The following is a 23,930-nucleotide window of genomic DNA, read 5'->3' on the forward strand; positions in this document are numbered from 1 at the left end:
AATGCTACAAAAGCCCCAAAAAAGTCTGATTATTGTAGCTCTATGGCTAAAGTAAAAATAGCTTTGAAAGCATAACTGCTAAGCAGCTGCTTGCTAGTCTAATGAGCAAGACTGCCCACAATCTTCAGTAAGGACTCCAGTAGCCCTTCACAGACACCTGTAACAGTGTTTAAAGGCGGATTGGCAGACTAGAAAATATTTGAACAATTAATTCAAAGATACTTATCCTTGAAAGACACTTTGTCCAAACAGCCTGCAGTGCTGCTAATGACTGGAACATGTATATATGCTTATGAATAAAGGAACCGACCAGAAAGCTCATTAGAGATACATAATCAAAGATGCTAGCCAACAGCATATATGATAGGAATATAAGGAACTAATTATGCACAAGATTCTTTGGATTCAGATTTCTGCATTGTTTAGGTTCCACTGTATGCTAGCTGGCCACCTATACAGTGTTAGAATTGCTGCCCACTACACATATGCTTAGATAAGAGCCTGTGCTCCCTGGAAGAAGAGAGACTAAACCAGTGATTTGTAACAGGGCCTGTGCATCCCGGAGTCCTAAGAAAGTCAAGAGGGGCTGGGGGACAAAAGCTGTTAAGAGATGTTATAAAAGCTACCTCTTCCAGCAGGCTCTGAGACCTGGGGACTCCTCCTTTCCAACTGCTGCAGCCTAGTCCAGCACACCTTCAGACCTTCTGAGGGCTCTCCATCCCAGGCTGACAGATACAACTGCTGCTTTCCTGTTTCCAGGTTTGGCTAGTAGCAAGACTGAGTGCGTATCCCAGAGATGCACACAAATACACACACAACCGCACATACCAAGGACACTAGCACAGCCAGCTACACAAGCTGCAACAGGCAGGGCGCTGCCTTTAACACCACCCCCACATAACACTATCAGAACTACATAAAATATAGGTACACAGAGTCATGTCCCATTCCTCCTCTCCAGCTGATCAACACTGAAGTTCACTATTGAAAAACACATGCCTCACTCTCCAGATTTACAAGCACACCAACAACTGCAGATCCCTCAGATATGAGCATGGGCCCTCAGCCTGTCTGATATACCTGCCTGGATCTGGGGCCCTCTTACCTGGTATATGGGTTTCCTCCTGTTTGCCAGTTAGTCCAGCTTGATGTTCACTAGCAGATTCATGCACTCAAACACTAGTCTCGCAAGCATCCCCCACCTTCGCAGCTCCCTCAAACACCAGCACGGGCTCTCAGCTTGCCATATATCTAGGCCCAGACCCTGGACTCCCTTACTCACTTTTGACTCAGACTTTGAATCTTCCCAGAGACAGGTTTTCCTCCTATTTGCCAGCTAGTCCAGCTTGAAGTTTGCTAATGAATTACACATATACACAGAGAGGAAAACACATACATATATATAAAAATTACACATATACACACAGAGGAAAACACACTGGTCCCTCCAGTTGCTGGCACCCCAAACACATAGGCCCTACGACCCATGGTCCCTCCAGCTGCTGACACCAAGATGCTCGGTTGTTGACACTGCAAACATACAGACCACTACTACCTGGGGTATGACCGGATTGCTGGTACCTAATTCACTCACTCTAGTCTCTCCAGTTGCTGGCACCTAGACCTTGCAGCACTCACAGATGGTGTAGAGTGAAATTTCACAGAAAGATAGTTAAGAAAGGATTTAACAATAACTGCAGTGATTAGACGCATAGCTCTGTCAGGCAAGTGTACTGACTGGTAGCAACTTACATGCAACCAGCCCCTATTATCCATCCTCTTTGCTAGTCTCCTCCTTGTTCCACACCTTCGACTATTCCCCTAAATATTCTTTAATAATTTTTGCATAGTCCCACAGGCTCCCCTCAACTATCCATAATATTAATGCTTATCTCCTTTCTCCCTTCTTATCAGTTACAAAGTCCAGGTTGAACCTCTTCAAAGCTACACCTGCTGTTTTTTAATGGCCTATCAGTTAGCGGCTGAAGAGTTTTTTACTCTTACTTTATGTCTCCATTATCACTTATCTATCTGGTTTGTGTTTCTGTCTGGTTTTGTTTATCACTTTCCCTGTTATTTATTAATCCCTTTAAACTGAAAAGGACTGTAACCTTAACGAAACAGATGCTCTCACATTCCACATATCCTTACAGTAACTAGTATGACTGCCTTGAGTATTTGGACAGTCATGACCATCACGGAGGATTGCAACTGAAAGGCTACCATGACTTTTTCAAGGATAGTACGTGATTAGGAATTTTGGATACTCTGTAATGATATGACTGGGATTATGATTTTCCTTCAGGACTCAGCCCCCCAAAAACAATACAGCGATATCACTATAGTAACACAAAGGAGAACACTCCAGGCTTATTTCTTCAAGCACTGCAGTGCAAGGAAGCAGCTGCCCTGAGTCTCATGTCAGTTCTGTGCACTGCAGTCTATTACTTAATGCAGGAATGTATTAGGTTTGTGTGGCAAGGTTTTGGGAGCGGGGGGGGGGCTACAGGGGTGGCTTCTGTGAGAAGCTGCTAGAAGCTTCCCCTATGTCTGACAGAGCCAGTGCCAGCTGGCTCCAAGATGGACCCGCTGCTGGCCAAGCCTGAGCCAATCAGCGATGGTGGTAGCGCCTCTGGGATAACCTGGCTGAATGATATGGCTATAACCTGGCTGATATGCCTGGCTGAATAGGGAGCTTTTGCGGGGACTCGGGGAAAAAAGGAGAGTCTACCACCTTTGGAAGAAGGGGCGGGCAACTCAGGAGGAGTACAGGGATCTTGTTAGGTCATGCAGGGAGGAAATCAGAAAAGCAAAAGCCCAGCAAGAAGTCAATCTGGCCAATGCTGTAAAAGATAATAAAAAATGCTTTTATAAGTACATCAGCAATAAAAGGAGAGCCAAGGAGGATCTCCATCCTTTGCTGGATGTGGGGGGGAACATTGTCACCAAGGACAAGGAAAAGGCTGAGGTACCTAACGCCTTCTTTGCCTCTGTGTTTAACAGCCAGACCAGTCATCCCCAGGGTATTCAGGCCCCTGAGCTAGAGGATAGGGATGGGGAGCAGAATGGAGCCCTCATAGTCCAGGAGGAAGCAGTTAATGACCTGCTATGCCACCTGGATGCTCACAAGTCTATGGGGCTGGATGGGATCCACCCAAGAGTACTGAGGGAGCTGGTGGAGGAGCTTGCCAAGCCACTTTCCATCATCTATCAGCAGTCCTGGTTAACAGGGGAGGTCCCTGATGACTGGAGGCTTGCCAATGTGACGCCCATCTACAAGAAGGGCCAGAAAGAGGATCCGGGGAACTACAGGCCTGTCAGCCTGACCTCGGTGCTGGGAAAGATTATGGAGTGGTTCATATTGAGTGCGCTCAACAGGCATGTGCAGGTCAACCAGGGGATCAGGCCCAGCCAGCATGGGTTCATGAAAGGCAGGTCCTGCTTGAACAACCTGATCTCCTTTTATGACCTGGTGACCTGCCTGGTGGATGAGGGAAAGGCTGTTGATGTCATCTACCTGGACTTCAGCAAAGCCTTTGACACCGTCTCCCACAGAATTCTCCTTAGGAAGCTGGCAGCTCATGGCTTCGACGGGCGTAGTCTTCGCTGGGTAAAAAGCTGGTTGGGTGGCCGAGCCCAGAGAGTAGTTGTAAATGGAGTTAAGTCCAGTTGGCGGCCGGTCACGAGCAGTGTTCCCCAGGGCTCTGTTTTGGGGCCAGCCTTGTTTAATATCTTTATCAATGATCAAGACTTCAAAAAAAGCCAGGTGAAGCTGATCGATCTGATTTCCTATAAACACTTCACTGTGTGTGGATGCAAGATAGAAGGAGAGGAGCTGTCCAGGAATTTACTGGAAAAAAAAAATCCACTGAAATATGCCTCTTAAAACCAGCAACAAAGAAACACCTCTAGTAATGAATTTTTTCAAAATTTTAATGTATCAGTTTGAAAGTGCATGCTATATGCATTATTGTGTCTATACATGTTATACATATATACACACAGTGCTCAGAGGGGTTCAACCTGCATTAGCAATATTTGTAGAAGCTGGAAGAGTTTAAAAGCCTTCTTTAACAGTAGTTTCATTAAATGATGAAGCAGAAATACTAACTGTCTAATCTCATCTGTTCCTTGTTTTCAGAAACATGAAAAAAGACAAAAAGTCCTCTTCATGGCAACTTAGAGCTGGAGACAAAACCACTGAAGATGCAAGCAACGATATTTAGTCTGACATTCATACCATTCACTGAAAACTTTGTTTGGTTTAACAATCAAAAATAAGATAAGCTTTGAAATTTGATAAGAAACCAAAAAAGAAAGACTCCTGATTTCTCATGTTAGATATCAAGGTGGTAACACTTGAGACCTAAAGTCTCCTATGCCCATTCATTTTCCTCATTATGTCTTACATGTTATTTTCCTGCCAAATTTCCCACTGCAGATGTGAATGATGTAAGTTGACAGAGAAAAGGTGAATGCACTGAAATAATTTAAAAAAAAAAATTGGGTGGGGGAAATACAATTCACTTTTTTTCTGTCCTATCCTGATAACCAAGAAAGAATTGATAGGCAGCATCTCCCTTGGCAAAGGGAGAACACAACTGAGCTAAGATAATCAATGTCAGTATTCAGAGTTTGAAGTCACTTTCTCACAGAAGAAACATATACCTGCCTGGATTTGCAATGGAGAAATATTTGTGCAGTCCAGAATGTTTTATTAACTTGAATTTGGAGGGAAGGGGGGGAGAAGGTTAATGCTGTGTTACTGCTATAGACTGTCAGATACCATCTTAGCATTAGCTAAGATGTATAAACAGGAAAAATTTGGATTTCTAATTGAAGCATACCATTCTCAGCTTCCTTAAAAACTACAACTACACACTGTTACTTGTAATGAAATACAAACATCATTTAAAGTCTTATGGGCCAGTGATTCTCCAACTGAAGAGCACAAATCTCCAGGACATATTTTGCTACCACCAGCATATCCTTTCTGCTCGCTGGTGCCATTATAGTTTTCAAATGTTAGAAGTGGGATTACCTGCACAAAACTGTTTAAGATGGCTCTGCTTCCCAAAGGTAGAACAAAGAAGAGCAGCAAATCCAAGCCCCTGGAAAACATCTGGATGTTTTTGCTCTGAGCAGCACACAAAGTACAGAGTAATTTCTATCCCTACCTTGATGGGCATTGTAATCCTCCAAGTCCAATATTCATAGACCCTGCTTTCTACCTCTGTTCATCCAATCCTTAAAGGCATTCAATTTCACTTTATCTTCCTTTACTCCTGTTGCATACATTTATACATGTATAGTATGCCCTTCTCTTGCACACAAAGCTGGTAGGAAAAGAGGTGAGCACATCCTCAGGTATCTAAGCACATTCCTGCAAATGCATATAATTATGGAATACTTCCTTACATATTCAGCATCCACAAGATACAGAAAGAGGAAGGGGAGTATAATCTAAAGGTTGATTATTACTGCACTCTTAGCTGAATATATACTTTACTGAAAAAAAGCCTGCACAAGTTCCATTTTTTCCTCTGCAGAAAGAGCTGCTCATTCAATAGACATTTTTTATGAGTTTGGTAACATCCAATAGATTATTAATTGAAATCACAGTGCATGAACATAGCACATATTCAGAAGATCTGAACACTGACTTCAAGATTTCCCCCATCCTCCCAATTTTTTTTGTATGAGTGACATCTGTAATGAGCGATTAGAATTTTTTTATATATGCACAGCTGACTGTTAGAAGCCAGATAACCTTAGCCATATACTTCAGTTTTACTTTTCCCACAGAGCTACATGTTAAAATAAGTAGATAAGTTAGAGTAGTTCTAGAATTTTTTTTTTTTTTAAACAAGACCTACTGTTTTTAAAACAGACCTACCTGACATTTATAACTTATTGTCTGTACAAAGTAATTTTGAAACTCTTCAAGATAAATCAAATACAATTTGTGGTATTGTGAGTTGGGAGAAAAAAATTCTGGAGAATTATTTAATATTGCTGCTAGCTAAAAAAAAAAAAAAAAAAAAGCAGCTTCTTCCAGTCTAGCATTTTAACACCATATGAAACCTTACTGTTGCATTGCAAAGACTCAAATACCAACATTCCCTATCAGCACTACCAGATTTGCCATAGGAAATATAAGCATACGTTTGAAAAATATAGAATTTCAATGTCTATAAGTTATACTAACAGACAGTAATCATCCATACATTTTTCAGATCTTGCACAAGATCTTCACTACCAAAAGTAACCGCTGAGAAATGCTGTTACAGTATGAATCTACTACCCCATTCCTTGTATTTCCCCCCCCCAGGTGAAAATAAGCACAAGGTAAATTAAAACTACACAAGTTAGAGGCAAAACACAACTGTGTTTCTCAGACATAAATTATTCCTTTTAGTACAGCACAACTATTCATAGCCTGTGGACTGTTACTTAAATGCAATGTTTTTCTTAGTTCTGAACAGCACTTTCATAAGTGCAATGGAAATCAAAAGCAAGACACTGAGGAAGCATACCACATCCACACACTTTAAAGCAAGTAAAATTTAGAAAAGCATAAAGACAGACTACCAGAAGTCTTACTGAACAGAGGAAAGACTCAGTTCTGTTTTGGCCCCCTTAAGGGGTCAAATCTCACTTAAGTCAACCTACCCACTAAATCCTCCAAATACTTTATGGGACTATCTATCCTTACACACCTTCCATTACCTCTAGCTAGCCCTTAACATAGAATATCTCAAGTTGGAAGGAACCCATAAGGATTATTGAGTCCAACTCCCTGCTCCTTGCAGGACTACCTAACACTAAACCATATGACTAAGAGCATCATCCAGACACTCCTTGAACTCTGACAGGCTTGGTGCCATGACCACTTCCCTGGGGAGCCTGTTCCAGTGACCGACCACCCTCTCAGTGAAGAACCTTTTCCTAAGGTCCAATCTGAACTTCCCCTGACGCAGCTTCATTCCATTTCCTCGTGTCCTATCGCTGGTCACCAGAGAGAGGAGATCAGCACCTCCCCCTCTGCTGCCCCCCTAGAGGAAGCTGTAGACTGCGATGAGGTCACCCCTCAGCCTTCTCTTCTCCAAGCTGAACAAACCAAGTGACCTCAGCTGCTCCTCATAAGTCTTGCCCTCGAGACCTTTCACCACCTTGGTCACCCTCCTCTGCACACACTCTAATAGTTTGATGTCCCTCTTATATTGAGGCACCCAAAACTGCACACAGTGCTCGAGGTGGGGCCACACCAGTGCAGTGTAGAGGGGGACAATCACCTCCCTCGACCAGCTAGCTATGCTGTGCTTGATGCACCCCAGGACCCGGTTGGCCCTTTTGGCTGCCAGGGCACACTGTTGACTCATATTCAACTTGTCATTAACCCAAACCCCCAGATCTCTTTCCGCAGGGCTGCTATCCAGCCTCTCATCCCCCAATTTGTGTGTTTTACATCAGTCCCAAACTCTGAAAACAATACCCCACAAATCTTACCTAAAAAGATTAACAGCATTATTAATAAATAAATGTGCTTACTGTTCTTGAATCAGAGAAAGGATTGTACTCATCTAGCCCTGGAGGAACATTTCTTGTCACTTGTGTAACAGAAGGATCCTAGAAGAGAAAACAGTTCTGTAAATGTATGCATATGTATACAAGCAATGAGTCAACACTTATAATTTTATCATGTAAAACTCAAAAAAAAAAAGGTTTTTTTCACTAAAAAAGCCTGTAAATATCCACCTCTTTCTCTGTCCCCAAAGTGACATTATTCCATCCTGAGCTTCTTACAAAACTAGATTAACACAGTCTAAAAGAAACTCCATCTGTCATGCGTTTGATTCGTAAGGGGAAAAAGCTCTCAATAGGGAAGAAAACTGTATCCTGCTATGTTGACCACTGGACTCCACAACTATACACCCAAAGAGCATGACAGAAGAAAAGAGCTTTCTGTAAACTCTTGGTTTTCCCTACCCAGAAGTACCTCCAACACCTTCAGGAATAGGAAAAGCATTTCAGAAAAACAAAGCTGAGGAAACAGTGTCCCATAATGCCAAAAGCACCTCTGGTTCAGCTTCTACCTGAACTGGTAAAATTAAGAAAAAGGTATAATTTTTTTCCTCCAATGAACTCCACAGTAAAAAAAGACTGCTTAAGGTTTAGCTTGAGAAAGCGACTTCAGGAATGAAACATTTCTCCGTGCTAGAGGCAGGCAGGCTTGATTCTGCAGAAGAGCAGAAGTGCCCGCTATCATAGACCACACTAACTTCATATGAAAAAAAATTGTACATATTTGGTATGATGCCTGGTTCCACTATGTTCTTTCTGTGGCTTAATTAAAGGTTTTTGCATCTTCAGAACATAAGAATGGATGAAAGGAGGGTTTTCTTGACAATTAAGAAATCCACTTATTTGATATGGTTAGTTACATTTATATTTACATAAATACACAAAACAAGTGCACAATATTCCATATGTATATCAAACATACAAAATAGCTATAAATATACTATTCATTTATAACTTATGTATATATATACACACATATTTTCTTAATTTCAACAGTCTAGTTCAACATTAGAAAACAAACTAGAGCTGATGAAGACTGGGACAAAGATAAGTATTTACATTTATATACATTTACATTTCTTCTTAAAACTGATAAATTTAAAAACTCAGTATTTGTCTAATTTAAAAACCAGCAAGTGACTTAATCTACACTTAAATAAATACAAAAACTATTAAGCTACTGAAAAATAAAATCTAGATTCTTAGAATCAGCATCTATTACAGCATTATCTTAGTCTTGAGAGCAGTAGCTTAATCTACAAGTGCAGGAATACTATTTTTCTTAATGGCTGCAGTCAACTTGTTTATAGCTAGAGAAAAAAAATAGGGAACGTCTATCCACTCTAAAATCCTGAAGGATACAGCAAACGAGAACAAGTGTTCTTTCACTAGCTATAGTCACAAATGTATTAAAATGAGGAAATTAAAAGAACTTTGGCCCTAAAAAAAGTTTAAGACAAGAAAAGCATAATTTTTGAAGCAATATGTTGCATATTTTAATCAAATTCATGTGCATACATGTACATAAAAACAATACTTCACATAAAATGCTACCACTTTTGGCTAAAGCACACATTTAGCTACAAAGCACTATTTTAACGGTGACTGAACAAGAAACAACCTTTCTCTAAATGAATACAATATGTTACAATTTAAAAATCAGCTTTCCTGCATTTGACTTACACCATACTTAGTGATTACAATAAAGCCATCCTGATGACAGGCTCCCCCACAAGTGTGCCATATTTTTAGTTACCATCCTAGACTTCAAAGCACTGTTCCAACTAAAATCTCATCAGGTCTTGCATAAATTGACAGACTAACTTCTTGTAACTAACAACTTGTCCAGTTGGCAGCCGGTCATCAGCGGTGTTTCCCAGGGCTCCGTTTTGGGGCCAGCCTTTATCAATGATCTGGATGAGGGGATCGAGTGCGCCCTCAGTAAGTTTGCAGATGACACCAAGCTGGGTGGGAGTGTCGATCTGCTCGAGGGTAGGATGGCCCTGCAGAGGGACCTGCACAGGCTGGACTGATGGGCTGAGGCCAACTGTGTGAGGTTCAACAAGGCCAAGTGCCGGGTCCTGCACTTGGGTCACAACAACCCCATGCAGCGCTCCAGGCTTGGGGAAGAGTGGCTGGGAAGCTGCATGGCCGAAAAGGACCTGGGGGTGTTGGTCGACAGCCAGCTGAACATGAGCCAGCAGTGTGCCCAGGTGGCCAAGAAGGCCAACAGCATCCTGGCTTGTGTCAGGAATAGTGTGGCCAGCAGGAGCAGGGAGGTGATTGTCCCCCTGTACTCGGCGCTGGTGAGGCCGCACCTGGAATGCTGTGTCCAGTTTTGGGCCCCTCAGTACAAGAAGGACATTGAGGTGCTGGAGCGTGTCCAGAGAAGGGCAACAAGGCTGGTGAAGGGTCTGGAGCACAGGGCTGATGGGGAGCGGCTGAGGGAACTGGGGTTGTTTAGCCTGGAGAAGAGGAGGCTGAGGGGAGACCTTATCGCTCTCCACAACTACCTGAAAGGAGGTTGTAGTGAGGTGGGTGTTGGTCTCTTCTCCCATGTAGTTAGCGATAGGACGAGAGGAAATGGGCTCAAGCTGCGCCAGGGGAGGTTTAGGTTGGATATTAGGAGAAATTTCTTCACAGAAAGGGTAGTCAAGCATTGGAACAGGCTGCCCAGAGAGGTGGTGGAGTCCCCATCCCTGGAAGTGTTCAAAAAACGGGTAGACGTGGCACTTGGGGACAAGGTTTAGTGGGCATGGTGGTGTTGGGTTGATGGTTGGACTGATGATCTTAGAGATCTTTTCGAATCTTAATGATTCCTAGTTTTTACTTTCATTATAAATAATCCAGCCACCAAGCCAGGAAACATGAAATTGCTACTTTACCCTAATTGTTTTAGTGGTGGACATGGTAATGTTAGGTTAATGGTTGGACTGGATGATCTTAAAGGTCTTTTCCAACCTAAACGATTCTAGGATTCTATGTCCTTTCATTAAATGACTAGCACAAAATATTGTGCAGATGAACAGTAAAAATAAGGGAAAGTGCTGTTGTGGTTTAGCCCCAGCCAGCAACTAAGCACCACGCAGCCGCTCGCTCACTCCCCCTACCCCAATGGGATGGGGGAGAGAATCAGAGGAGTAAGAGTGAGAAACACTCCTGGGTTGAGATAAGAACAGTTTAATAATTGAAATAAAGTAAAATAGTAATGATGATAATAACAATATAATAATAATAGTAATAATAATATCCAAAGCAAGTGATGCACAATGCAATTGCTCACCACCTGCCAACCGATACCCAGACAGTCCCCAAGCAGCGATTGCTGCTCCCCGGCCAACCCCCCCCAGTTTATATACCGAGCATGACGTCATATGGTATGGAATAGCCCTTTGGGCAGTTTGGATCAACTATTCTGGCTGTGCCCCCTCCCAGTTTCTTGTGCCCCTGGCAGAGCATGGGAAGCTGAAAAGTCCTTGACTGGCATAAGCAGTACTTAGCAACAACTAAAACATCAGCATTCTTCTACTAAATCCAAAACACAGCACTGTGCCTGCTACTAGGAAGAAAATTAACTCTATCCCAGCCGAAACCAGGACACACAGGTTGGTTCTCTGGTTTAGCCACAGTGCCTGTCACTGGGGTTGAAGAGGCTGCAGTGCCTGTCATTTTGTCATCAGATCCAGAGACCTTCTCTTTCTTTTGAGGGTTCTGAATAGTGCTGACCACGGCTCGATAGGCATGGGCCAGTCCCCAGCATGTTGCAATGATTTGTGTCTCTCTGGAGTTGCCAGGGTGACAACATACTTTTTCCAAATACTTTACTAGTTCTTCAGGATTCTGCACTTGTTCAGGGGTGAAGTTCCAAAACACTGGAGGTCCCCACTGCCCTAGGTACGTGCCCATACTATCCCACACACCCTGCCACTCATAACTCTCCAGCCTTGGGGCAGATCTCTGGATGATATTCTTAAATTGCTTATTAACCTTTGTCAAAACAGAAACAATATTCCCAAGAAGTATCAATAGAAGTATCTTAACTGCCCAGGGATGTTCAAGATACTGGAAAGTTATTGTAATGAAGGAAGAAACATCATAGAAGAAGGTCGTGAAGGTGCCATTCTGTATTTCCTCCACAACAAACCTCTCCGAGGAAGAGGTATAATTGCTAACTCTCTCCATGAGGTGGTACCCAAAGTACATTAATGACTTGTGTATGAAACCCAGATACCAAACAATGCTCAAGGTCAGGGTTTTGAATAGGAGCCTCCCAAGCAAAAGGTCATGAATCACTGCAGTGCATAGCACACTGCACAGCATAGCACACTGCACAAACCAACACCAAGCTTTAACATGTACAGCAAAAAAAAGAACATGGCGCAGATCAGATGAACTAATATCATGACCGGCAACTGCTAACAGACCCCTTAATACACTCTTGTTAATCTGTTATTATCTCAAACCCTTCGAGCCCCATGTTGGGCAAACAAGAAGGACTGTCATAGTTTAACCCCAGCCAGCAACTAAGCACCACGCAGCTGATCGCTATTAACTGCAACTATTAACAGAGAGAAATTCCTCAATAAGCTCTGGTTAATCTGTTATTATCTCAGACCCTTCATGCCCTATGTTTGGCACCGAAAAGGACTGTCATGGATTAAGCCCCTGTTGGCAACTAAGCACCACACAGCCAGTCGCTCATCCTCCCCCCCCCCAGTAGGATGGGGGAGAGAATCGGAAGGGCACAAGTAAGACAACTTGTAGGTTGAGTTAAGAACAGTTTAATAACTGAAATAACAATAGTAATAACAATTGTAATGAAAAGGAGAACAATGAGAGAGATAGAAACAAAACCCAGGAAAAAAAAAACAAGTGATGCAACTGCTCACCACCCACTGACTGATAACCAGACGGTCCCCAAGCAGTGATCACTGCCCCCCAGCCAACCCCCCCCAGTTTATATACTGAGCATGACATCATATGGTATGGAATAGCCCTTGGGGCAGTTTGGATCATCTATTCTGGCTGTGCCCCTCCCAGTTTCTTGTGCCCCTGGCAGAGCATGGGAAGCTGAAAAGTCCTTGACTGGCATAAGCAGTACTTAGCAACAACTAAAACATCAGCGTGTTATCAGCATTCTTCTCATCCTAAATCCAAACCACAGCACTATGCCTGCTACTAGGAAGAAAATTAACTCTATCCCAGCCAAAACCAGGACAGAAAGACAGGCCAGCAAGGCAAGGTCATGGAGTTGCTGTTTATGTGAGAGAGCAACTGGAACGTATCGAGCTCTGCCTAGGGGTGGATGAAGAAGTCAAGAGCTTATGGGTAAGAATTAAGGGGCAGACTAATATGGGTGACACTGTTGTGGGCGTTTACTACAGGCCACATGATCAGGAAGAGGAAGTAGATGAGGCCTTCTACAGACAGCTGAAAGTAGCCTCACGATCACAGGCCCTGGTTCTCATGGGGGGCCTTCAACCACCCTGATATCTGCTGGAAAGAGAACACAGCTAGGCACACAGAGTCCAGGAGGTTCGTGCAGAGCACTGATAACTTTTTTTACACAGATGGTGGAGAAGCCAATGAGGAGAGGTGTGCTACTGGACCTTGTACTAACAAACAAAGGAGGACTGGCTGGGGGCAGCCGTGGCTGCAGTGACCATGAGATGGTGGAGTTCAGGATCCTGCATGGAGGAAGCAGGGCAGTAAGTAGGATTACAACCCCAGACTTCAAGAGAGCTAACTTTGGCCTCTTCAAGGACCTACTTGGAGGAATCCCATGGGTTAGGGCTCTGGAAGGCAGGGGGGTCCAAGAGAGCTGGTTAATATTCAAGCATCACTTCCTCCAAGCTCAAGATCGATGCATCCCTATGAGTAAGAAATCAAGCAAAGGGGGCAGGAGACCTGCATGGATGAGCAAGGAGCTTCTGGCAAAACTCAAATGAAAGAAGGAAGTTTACAGAATGCGGAAAAAGGGACAGGCCACTTGGGAGGAATATGGGAAGGTTGTCAGAGTATGCAGGGATGCGGTGAGGAAGGCTAAGGTCCACTTGGAATTAAATCTGGCAAGGGATGTCAAGGACAACAAGAAGGGCTTCAAGTACATCAGTAGCAAAAGGAAGACTAGGGAAAACGTGGGCCCAATGCTGAACAAGGTGGGTGCCCTGGTGACAGAGGATACAGAAAAGGCAGAGTTACTGAATGCCTTCTTTGCTTCAGTCTTTACTGCTAAGGCTGGCCCTCAGGAATCCCAGACCCTGGAGGTAGGAGAGAAAGTCTGGAGAAAGGAAGACTTTCCCTTGGTCGAGGAGGATCAGGTTAGAGAACATTTAGGCAAACTGGACACCCACAAATCCATGGGTCACAATGGGATGCACCCACGAGTGCTGAGGGAGCTGGCAGATGTTATTGCTAAGCCACTCTCCATCATCTTTGAAAGGTCATGGAGAACAGGAGAGGTGCCTGAGGACTGGAGGAAAGCCAATGTCACTCCAGTCTTCAAAAAGGGCAAGAAGGAGGACCTAGGAAACTACAGGCCAGTCAGCCTCACCTCCATCCCTGGAAAGGTGATGGAACAGCTCATTCTGGATGTCATCTCTAAGCATGTGGAGGAAAAGAAGGTTGTCAGGAGTAGTCAATATGGATTCACCAAGGGGAAATCACGCTTGACCAATCTGATAGCCTTCTATGATGGCATGACTGGCTGGGTAGATGAGGGGAGAGCAGTGGATATTGTCTACCTTGACTTCAGCAAGGTTTTTGACACCCTCCCCCATAACATCCTCATAGGTAAGCTCAGGAAGTGTGGGTTACATGAGCAGACAGTGAGATGGATTGAGAACTGGCTGAATGGCAGAGCTCAGAGGGTTGCAATCAGCAGTACAGAGTCTAGTTGGAGGCCTGTAGCTAGCGGTGTTCCCCAGGGGTCAGTGCTGGGTCCAGTCTTCTTCAACTTATTCATCAATGACCTGGATGTATGGACAGAGTATACCCTCAGCAAGTTTGCTGATGATACAAAACTGGGAGAAGTGGCTGGTACACCAGAAGGCTGTGCTGCCATTCAGCGAGACCTGGACAGGCTAGAGAGTTGGGCAGAGAGGAACCTAATGAAGTTCAACAAAGGCAAGTGTAGGGTCCTGCACCTAGAGAGGAATAACCCCATGCACCAGTACAGGTTAGGGGTTGAGCTGCTGGAAAGCAGCCCTGCAAAGAAGGACCTGGGAGTCCTGGTGGACAAGTTAACCATGAGCCAGCAATGTGCCCTTGCAGCCAATAAGGCCAATGGTATCCTGGGGTGTATGGCCAATGGTATCCTTAGGAAGAGTGCGGGCAACAGTTCAAGGGAGGTTATCCTCCCCTTCTACTCTGCCCTGGTGAGATCACATCTGGAGTACTGTATCCAGTTCTGGGCTCCCTGGTTCAAGAAAGACAAGGAACTACTGGAGAGTCCAGTGGAGGGCTACGAAGATGATTAGGGGACTGGAGCATCTCTCTTATGAGGAAAGGCTGAGAGCTGGGTTCTGTTTAGCCTGGAGGAGACTGAGAGAGGATCTTATCAACACTTACAAATATCTTAAGGGCAGGTGTCAAGGATGGGGCCAGACTCTTTTCAGTGGTGTCCAGCAACAGGATAAGGGACAAGGGGCACAAACTGAAACACAGGAAGTTCCACCTGAATATGAGGAAAAACTTCTTTACTTTGAGGGTGACAGAGCACTGGAATAGGCTGCCCTGAGAGGTTGTAGAGTCTCCTTCTCTGGAAATATTCAAAACCTGCCTGGACGCGATCCTGTGCAACCTGCTCTAGGTGAACCTGCTTTATCAGGGGGGTTGGACTAGATGATCTCCAGAGGTCCCTTCCAACCCCAACCATTCTGTGATCTGATGTCAGCTGCTGAACGCAGCAACTGTAAAATGCCTGGTCCAATCTCAGACTGAGAAGGCTATGCCCTGGTGGACCAGTACTTCTGCCCGAAATGGACCTGCCCTTGCACTAACTCCTTGCCACAACCTGATTGTCTTCAGCCACCCAGCCAGTCCCAGTCCCTGCTCCTCAGAGTGCTGATCTCAGTAATTCTCATATTGCTCACCCAACTCCTTGTTCCCTCTTTCCAGTTCACACTTCCTTCTCCAGCCTTATCTCACCCAAGCTCCTGCCAGTTCAGCACCTTGAGTTTCTGGTCTTTTTATTTAACTATTAGTCATACCAACTAGGGAATAGAATTTAAGAATAGGCCATTTTTCATATCCAGACACTGTAACAATTGGTGCACTGAAGTCACACGCAGTCATTTCAGATGACATTTTAAAGATCTGAATTAGTTCAGGAGACTGGAGGGTGTACAAGCTCAAATAATTACAAGTGAGAATGTTTAAAATGGAGCAGAATAATCCATTCTATGCAATTTTTACAGCTTTAAAAAAAAAAAAAATCAAAGGGAACAGAGACCTCTCTTGTCTAGGAGGCCAAAACTAGTCATCAGCTACCAGGTTTCATTAATGCAAAACAGACTAACAAATTAAAGACAGAAGAAGTAGATACATCTATAATGATTCTTTGTATTACTGTTCACTGGGAATGGTTCCAGCATTGTTCCACCATGAGTAAGATGCTTTGATAGCATACATAACACAAAAATATGTATCCTCCCCTCCAAACTGTCCTTCAGATTGTTAAAAAAAGTTTTCACTTTTGAAGTACACACATTCTTCTACCAAAAAAGGCCAAAGCATATAAACACAAATAATTTCACATAAAAAAAAAACAAACCAAAAAACCCCCACCACACACACACACACACAAAACACAGGCTAAAAATATAACAATGATAATATGTGCTTGCGTTGCCTTCCCCCCCACCCCCAAATGGAACTAAATAACTGATATCAATGATGTTAAGAAACAGTGCTCTGCACAGAACAGTTAATTTAGTTCAGTATGGTTTGCTTCCAAGGACTAGCAAGGAAGTAAAAGCAACATCTTATTGCAGAGGTCAAGAAACAGGGTTTATAAACACTCATTTTAAACACTGATTTGGACAGGGATTATAATGGTTTTACAACACATCAGCAATTGAAAACAAGAATTTCAAATAAAAATTGCATAACTTAAGTAGAACAAAAAAATTGCAGGAAACAAAAACAGGGAAAAATGCTGTCCTGGTTTTGGCTGGGATAGAGTTAATTTTCTTCCTAGTAGCTGGCACAGTGCTGTGTTTTGGATTTAGTATGAGAATAATGTGATAACACACTGATGTTTTAGTTGTTGCTAAGTACTGCTTATGCCAGTCAAGGACTTCTCAGCTTCCCATGCTCTGCCAGGGGCACAAGAAACTGGGAGGGGGCACAGCCAGGACAGCTTAGCCAAATTGGCCAAAGGGCTATTCTATACCATATGACATCATGCTCAGCATATAAAGCTGCAGGGAGTTGGCCGGGGGGCGGCAATCGCTGCTCGGGGACAGGCTGGGCATCGGTCGATGAGCAGTTGCATCACTTGTTTTTTCCTGGGTTTTGTTCCTCTCTCATTTTTTGTTTTCATTACAATTTTAATAACTTAAAATAATAATAATAGTAATAAAAACTGTTCTTATCTCAACCCAGGAATTTTCTCACTCTTACTCTTCCAATTGTCTCTCACTTCATATTGCCCTTTTCTAAATGTGAATAATACTAATTGTACACTTTCTGGTAAGAATTCATCCCGGGTGTTATTTGATGGTAACAGTTGTACTTCCCAAGATAACATGGCTGACTCGGAAAATCAAGCAAAAATGCAACAAAAAAAATGCCTGAAACTATGTTTGTTGGCCTGAGGTTTTTTTTCTTGATCAAGGAGAACACTATCCATCCCACTCTTCACAAAAGGAATGAGTTCTGGAGAGTAAAAGCTATTGCTATTTCAGTTGAAACTCTCCATATGATATACTTTGCTTTCAATATGTCCTCATGAACATTTTTGGAGATAGATTTCTGACAAAGTTTAGCTTTCGAGAACAAAATTGGTAGAAAAACCCCTATTTGACCAGCAATGGACATCAAAGCTTTTTTTCCCTCCTGTGTTAACTGTTGGGTCTCAGCTTTTAAATTAGGACCTGACACTTAGAAAAGATAGCCTGCAGTCCCATAACACTGTCTACATTCAGCCAGATTAAGCCTCTGAGATTGCATTTTACACATGTTCAGTAAACATTTAGTATAAATCAAACAGCTAAACTCCCCAAAGACTTCCTCCTTGTTCATGCCTGTCGTGGTTTAGCCCCAGCCAGCAACTAAGCACCACGCAGCCGCTCGCTCACTCCCCCTACCCCGATGGGATGGGGGAGAGAATCGGAGGAGTAAGAGTGAGAAACACTCCTGGGTTGAGATAAGAACAGTTTAATAATTGAAATAAAGTAAAATAGTAATGCTAATAGTAACAGTATAATAATGATAATAACAATAATGATACACGAAGCAAGTGATGCCCAATGCAATTGCTCACCACCCGCCGACCGATACCCAGACAGTTCCCGAGCAGCGATCGCTGCTCCCTGGCCAACCCCCCCCCCATTTATATACTGAGCATGACGTCATATGGTATGGAATAGCCCTTTGGGCAGTTTGGATCAACTATTCTGGCTGTGCCCCCTCCCAGTTTCTTGTGCGCCTGGCAGAGCATGGGAAGCTGAAAAAGTCCTTGACTAGCATAAGCAGTACTGAGCAACAACTAAACCATCAGTGTATTATCAACATTCTTCTCCTACTAAATCCAAACCACAGCACTGTGCCTGCTGCTAGGAAGAAAATTAACTCTATCCCAGCCGAAACCAGGACAGTATCCACCCCTTATTCTATACCATCTACGTCATGCACAGGCCCTCCCCTTTCCAATGTGTTCCAATTAATCACCACCGCTTTCCCTATCTTGATATACACACAGATATCATTCCCTTTGTCTATGGCCCATCCCTCTAAAATGTCCATTGAGTTCATCTAGCCCATGACTTTGAGTTCCATCTGTCATCACAGTCTTTCAGAACAGGAGAGGTGGTGTGCAGTGTTGGACTGTTGCATGCTGAAGTCAGTTCTCATTCCAACATGGTTTCATCAAAGTTCATTTTCATTAAGCTGGGCAATTCTTACTGTAATACCATTGATGTGGCATATAGCAATCATAACATACAGTATTATATACTTAATATTAACCTACTATATTATTATATTAACATGCAGTTAAGAGATAACATACAGTATTATAAAGCAATTAATATCATACAGTTCAGTTCATTGGCTATTTTCACCCAAAATCAAATTCCCTTGAGGTACACATTGGGCTTCCCCATCCTTTCGCATCACCCACCAAGTGCACCCAGGTCCTTGAGCAAAAGCAATCCCACGAATGGGTTTGCCTTTGCCCGAGGGGGAAGTAACCCAGACTGTCTTCCCCAGCATATTTTTTATGTGCACTACAGGAACTTTATCTCCTTCTACAGTACGTAAAAGTGTTGATTGGGCAGGGCCAGCTCGATTGGCAGATCCCCTGGTGTTGACTAACCAGGTGGCTTTTGCTAAATGTGTATCCCAATGTTTGAATGTCCCAGCACCCATTGCTCTCAGGGTAGTCTTTAACAGTCCATTGGATCGCTCAATTTTCCCGGAGGCTGGTGCATGGTAAGGGATGTGATATACCCACTCAATGCCGTGCTCTTTGGCCCAGGTATCTATGAGGTTGTTTCAGAAATGAGTCCCGTTGTCTGACTCGATTCTTTCTGGGGTGCCATGTCGCCACAGGACTTGCTTTTCAAGGCCCAGGATGGTGTTCCGGGCGGTGGCATGGGGCACGGGATATGTTTCCAGCCATCCAGTGGTTGCTTCCACAATGGTGAGCACATAGCACTTGCCTTGGCGGGTCTGTGGGAGTGTGATGTAATCAATCTGCCAGGCCTCCCCATATTTATATTTCAGCCATCGTTCACTATACCAGAGGGGCTTGAAACGCTTGGCTTGCTGCATTGCAGCGCATTTTTCACATTCATAAATAACCTGTGCAATACTGTCCATAGTTAAGTCCACCCCTCGATCACGAGCCCATCTATAGGTTGCATCCCTTCCTTGATGGCCTGAGGTGTCATGGGCCCACCAGGCTATAAATAATTCACCCTTATGTTGCCAGTCCAAATCCACCTAAGCCACTTCCATCTTAGCAGCCTGATCCACCTGCTGGTTGTTTGGATGTTCTTCAGTGGCCCAACTCCTGGGTACGTGAGCATCTACATGATGAACTTTTACAACCAGGTTCTCTACCCGGGCAGCAATATCTTGCCACAGTGCGGCAGCCCAGATGGGTTTCCCTTTGCGCTGCCAGTTGCTCTGCTTCCATTGCTGCAGCCACCCCCACAGGGCATTTGCCACCATCCATGAGTCAGTACAGAGATAAAGGCCTGGCCACTTTTCTCTTTCAGCAATATCTAAAGCCAGCTGGATGGCTTTCACCTCTGCAAACTGACTCGACTCCCCTTCTCCTTCAGCAGTTTCTGCGACTTGTCGTATAGGACTCCATACAGCAGCTTTCCACCTCCGATGCTTTCCCACAAGATGACAGGACCCATCAGTGAACAGGGCATATTGCTTTTCATTTTCTGGCAATTTATTATACATTGGGGCCTCTTCAGCACGTGTCACCTCCTCCTCTGGTGATATTCTAAGGTTTTTTCCTTCTGGCCAGTCCATGATCACTTCCAAGATTCCTGGGCGACTGGGGTTTCCTATTCGAGCCCGTTGTGTGATCAGTGCAACCCACTTACTCCATGTAGCATCAGTTGCATGATGTGTAGAGGGGACCCTCCCTTTGAACATCCAGCCCAACACCGGCAGTCGGGGTGCCAGCAGGAGCTGTGTTTCAGTACCAACCACTTCTGAAGCAGCTCGAACCCCTTCATATGCTGCCAGTATCTCTTTCTCAGTTGGAGGATAGCGGGCTTTGGATCCTCTGTATCCCCGACTCCAAAACCCTAGGGGTCGACCTCGAGTCTCCCCTGGTGCTTTCTGCCAGAGGCTCCAGGTAGGGCCATTCCCCCCGGCTGCAGTGTAGAGCACATTTTTTACATGTTGTCCTGCCTGGACTGGCCCAAGGGGTACTGCATGAACTATCTCCCGTTTAATTTGTTCAAAGGCTTGTTGTTGCTCAGGGCCCCATTTGAATTCGTTCTTCTTCCGGGTCACTGGATAGAGAGGGCTTACGATCTGGCTGTAATTTGGAATATGCATTCTACAAAACCCCACAACGCCTAAGAAAGCTTGTGTTTCCTTTTTGCTAGTTGGTGGGGACATAGCTGTTATTTTGTTGATCACATCCATTGGGATCTGACGACATCCATCTTGCCATTTTATTCCTAAAAATTGGATCTCCTGTGCAGGTCCCTTGACCTTACTCTGTTTTATGGCAAAACCAGCCTTCAGAAGGATTTGGACTATTTTCTTTCCCTTCTCAAAAACTTCTGCTGTGTTGCCCCACACAATGATGTCATCAATGTACTGCAGATGTTCTGGAGCTTCACCCTGTTCCAGTGCTGTCTGGATCAGTCCATGGCAAATGGTGGGGCTGTGCTTCCACCCCTGGGGCAGTGGTTCCAGGTGTACTGAACACCCCTCCAGGTAAAAGAAAACTGGGGCCTGCACTCTGCTGCCAAAGGGATGGAGAAAAACGCATTAGCAATATCAATTGTGGCACACCACTTGGCTGCCTTTGACTCCAGTTCGTATTGAAGTTCTAGCATGTCTGGCACGGCAGCACTCAGCGGCGGTGTAACTTCGTTCAGGCCACGATAGTCCACTGTTAGTCTCCACTCCCCATTAGACTTTCGCACTGGCCATATGGGACTGTTAAAGGGTGAGCGAGTCTTGCTGATCACTCCCTGGCTCTCCAGGCGACGAATCAGGTTATGGATGGGAATCAGGGAGTCTCGGTTGGTGCGATATTGCCGCCTGTGCACAGTTGTGGTAGCGATCGGCACCTGTTGTTCCTCAACCTTCAGCAACCCTACAATCGAAGGGTCCTCTGAGAGACTGGGCAAGGTGGACAGCTTTTTAATTTCCTCCGTCTCCAAAGCAGCTATACCAAAAGCCCACCGGTACCCTTTTGGGTCCTTGAAATGCCCTCTCCTGAGGTAGTCTATGCCAAGGATGCACGGAGCATCTGGGCCAGTCACAATGGGGTGCTTCTGCCACTCATTCCCAGTTAGGCTCACTTCGGCCTCCAGTACAGTGAGCTGTTGGGATCCCCCTGTCACTCCAGAAATACAGATGGGTTCTGCCCCTCTATAGTTTGATGGCATTAGCGTGCACTGTGCACCAGTGTCCACTAGAGCCTTCTACTCCTGTGGGTCTGACGTTCCAGGCCATCGAATCCACAAAGTCCAGGAAACCTGGTTGTCCCTTTCCTCCACCTGGCTGGAGGCAGGGCCCCTCTAACACTGGTCACAGTATTCGCTGTTCACTTCCTGTAAATGTGAATCAAAAGTCCCCTGATCAAGGTCAGAAGTAAAATTAGCCCTCTTACTCTGTCTGGGGAACTGCTCACTGGAAACTGGAGCTGCAATTTTCCTGGGAGAGCCGCCTTTTCTAATAGTTTTTCCTTGCAACTCACGCACCCGTGCCTCTAGGGTTGAGGTGGGTTTTCCATCCCACTTTCTCATGTCCTCTCCATAATCACACAGGTAAAACCACAGGGTGCCCCGTGGTGTGTATCCTCTATATCCTCTCTTGAGCATAGGGACGTTGACTCCTAATGGCTGAGACACTGGTCCGTGCAGGTGGGGAGTAGGACAGACCCTCTCTGAGTTGTTGGAACTCTCGGGCATATTTTTTCAAACAGTTTTTCCACAGCTGAGACACAGGCCCATAGGGAGGAAGAGAGACTTTCTTCGTATTCGCGGAGTCGTCTAGCCACTTCGTCCACCGTTGGTGCCTCGTCGTCTTTCCAGGCCATTATTGCCAACAAGTTGGCATACGATGCTGGTGCGCTCCGTACCACCTTCCGCCACATGGATTGTGTGCACCTGACTTCATCTGGGTCTTTGGGTTACTGCTCATTGTTCAGGTCACTATAAATCACCTCCAGCATGCCTAATTCCCTCAGGTACTGGATACCCTTCTCTACGGTGGTCCATTTGCTTGGGCGGTATAAAACATCCTCCTTGAAGGGATACCTTTCCTTCACGCTTGACAGAAGTCGCCTCCAGAGGCTGAGCGGTTTTGCCCCTTTTCCAATTGCTTTGTCAATGCCCCCTTCGTTGGAAAGGGATCCCAGCTGCTTGGCTTCCTTACCCACTAAATCCAGGCTACTGGCCCCATTATCCCAGCATCGGAGCAGCCAGGTGATGATGTGCTCACCTGGATGATGACTGAAATCTTTTCGCATATCTCGCAGCTCACTCAGGGATAGGGATCGGGTGGTCACCATCTCATTTATGGGTTCTTCCTCCTCTGGTTCTCGTGATGGCCCTGGTTCATCTTCATCCCTTACTAAACGAACTGATTTCCTCGTGTATTTTTTCTTCTGTATAGGGGCAACTGATACCGGCGCAGGTTGGTTCTCTGGTTTAGCCACAGTGTCTGTCACTGGGGTTTGAGTAGCCGCAGTGCCCATGGCTGTGGCTGGAGTAGCCACAGTGTCTGTCACTGGGGTTTGAGTAGCTGCAAGGCCTGTAGTGGGGGTTGGAGTAGCCGCAGGGCCTGTAGTGGGGGTTTGAGTAGCCACAGTGCTTGTTGTTTTGTCATCAGATCCAGAGACCTTCTCTTTCCCTTGAGGGTTCTGAATAGTGTTGAACAGGGCTCGATAGGCATGGGCCAGTCCCCAGGAGGTTGCAATGATTTGTGTTTCTCTGGAGTTGCCAGGGTGAGAACATACTTTTTCCAAATACTTTACTAATTCTTCAGGATTCTGCACTTGTTCAGGGGTGAAGTTCCAAAACATGGGAGGTGCCCACTGCCCTAGGTACTTGCGCATACGATCCCACACACCCTGCCACTCATAACTATCCAGCCTTGGGGCAGATCTCTGGATGATATTCTTAAATTGCTTACTGACCTTTATCAAAACGGAAACTACATTCCCAAGAATTATCAATAGAAGTATCTTAACTGCCCAGGGGTGTTCAAGGTACAGGAAAGTTGTTGTAATGAAGGAGGAAACATCATAGAAGAAAGCAGCAAAGGTGCCATTCTGTATTTCCTCCACAACAAGCCTCTCAGAGTAAGATTTATAATTGCTAACTCTCTCTATGAGGTAGTACCCGAAGTACAGTAGTGACTTCTGTATGAAACCCAAATACCAAAGAATGCTCAAGGTCAGGGCTTTGATA

The 23,930-nt window shown here is 44.8% G+C and overlaps 1 protein-coding gene across 2 annotated transcripts in view; it reads right to left on the reverse strand.

Moving 5' to 3' along the window:
* Positions 1-23,930, reverse strand: part of LOC142596466 (secretory carrier-associated membrane protein 1-like) — a 58,264-nt gene that overhangs the window by 29,207 nt on the left and 5,127 nt on the right. Inside the window, exon 2 of one of the 2 annotated variants that reach the window (XM_075725586.1) lies at positions 7,552-7,629. The exons of the other annotated variant lie outside the window; for it this stretch is intronic. Within the exon in view, the coding sequence (XP_075581701.1) occupies positions 7,552-7,629 (78 nt within the window). The remainder of the gene's footprint in view (positions 1-7,551; positions 7,630-23,930) is intronic. 2 annotated transcript variants of the gene reach the window in all.

Source organism: Pelecanus crispus, chromosome W, assembly GCF_030463565.1.
Source record: "Pelecanus crispus isolate bPelCri1 chromosome W, bPelCri1.pri, whole genome shotgun sequence".
NCBI classification, from domain to species: domain Eukaryota; kingdom Metazoa; phylum Chordata; class Aves; order Pelecaniformes; family Pelecanidae; genus Pelecanus; species Pelecanus crispus.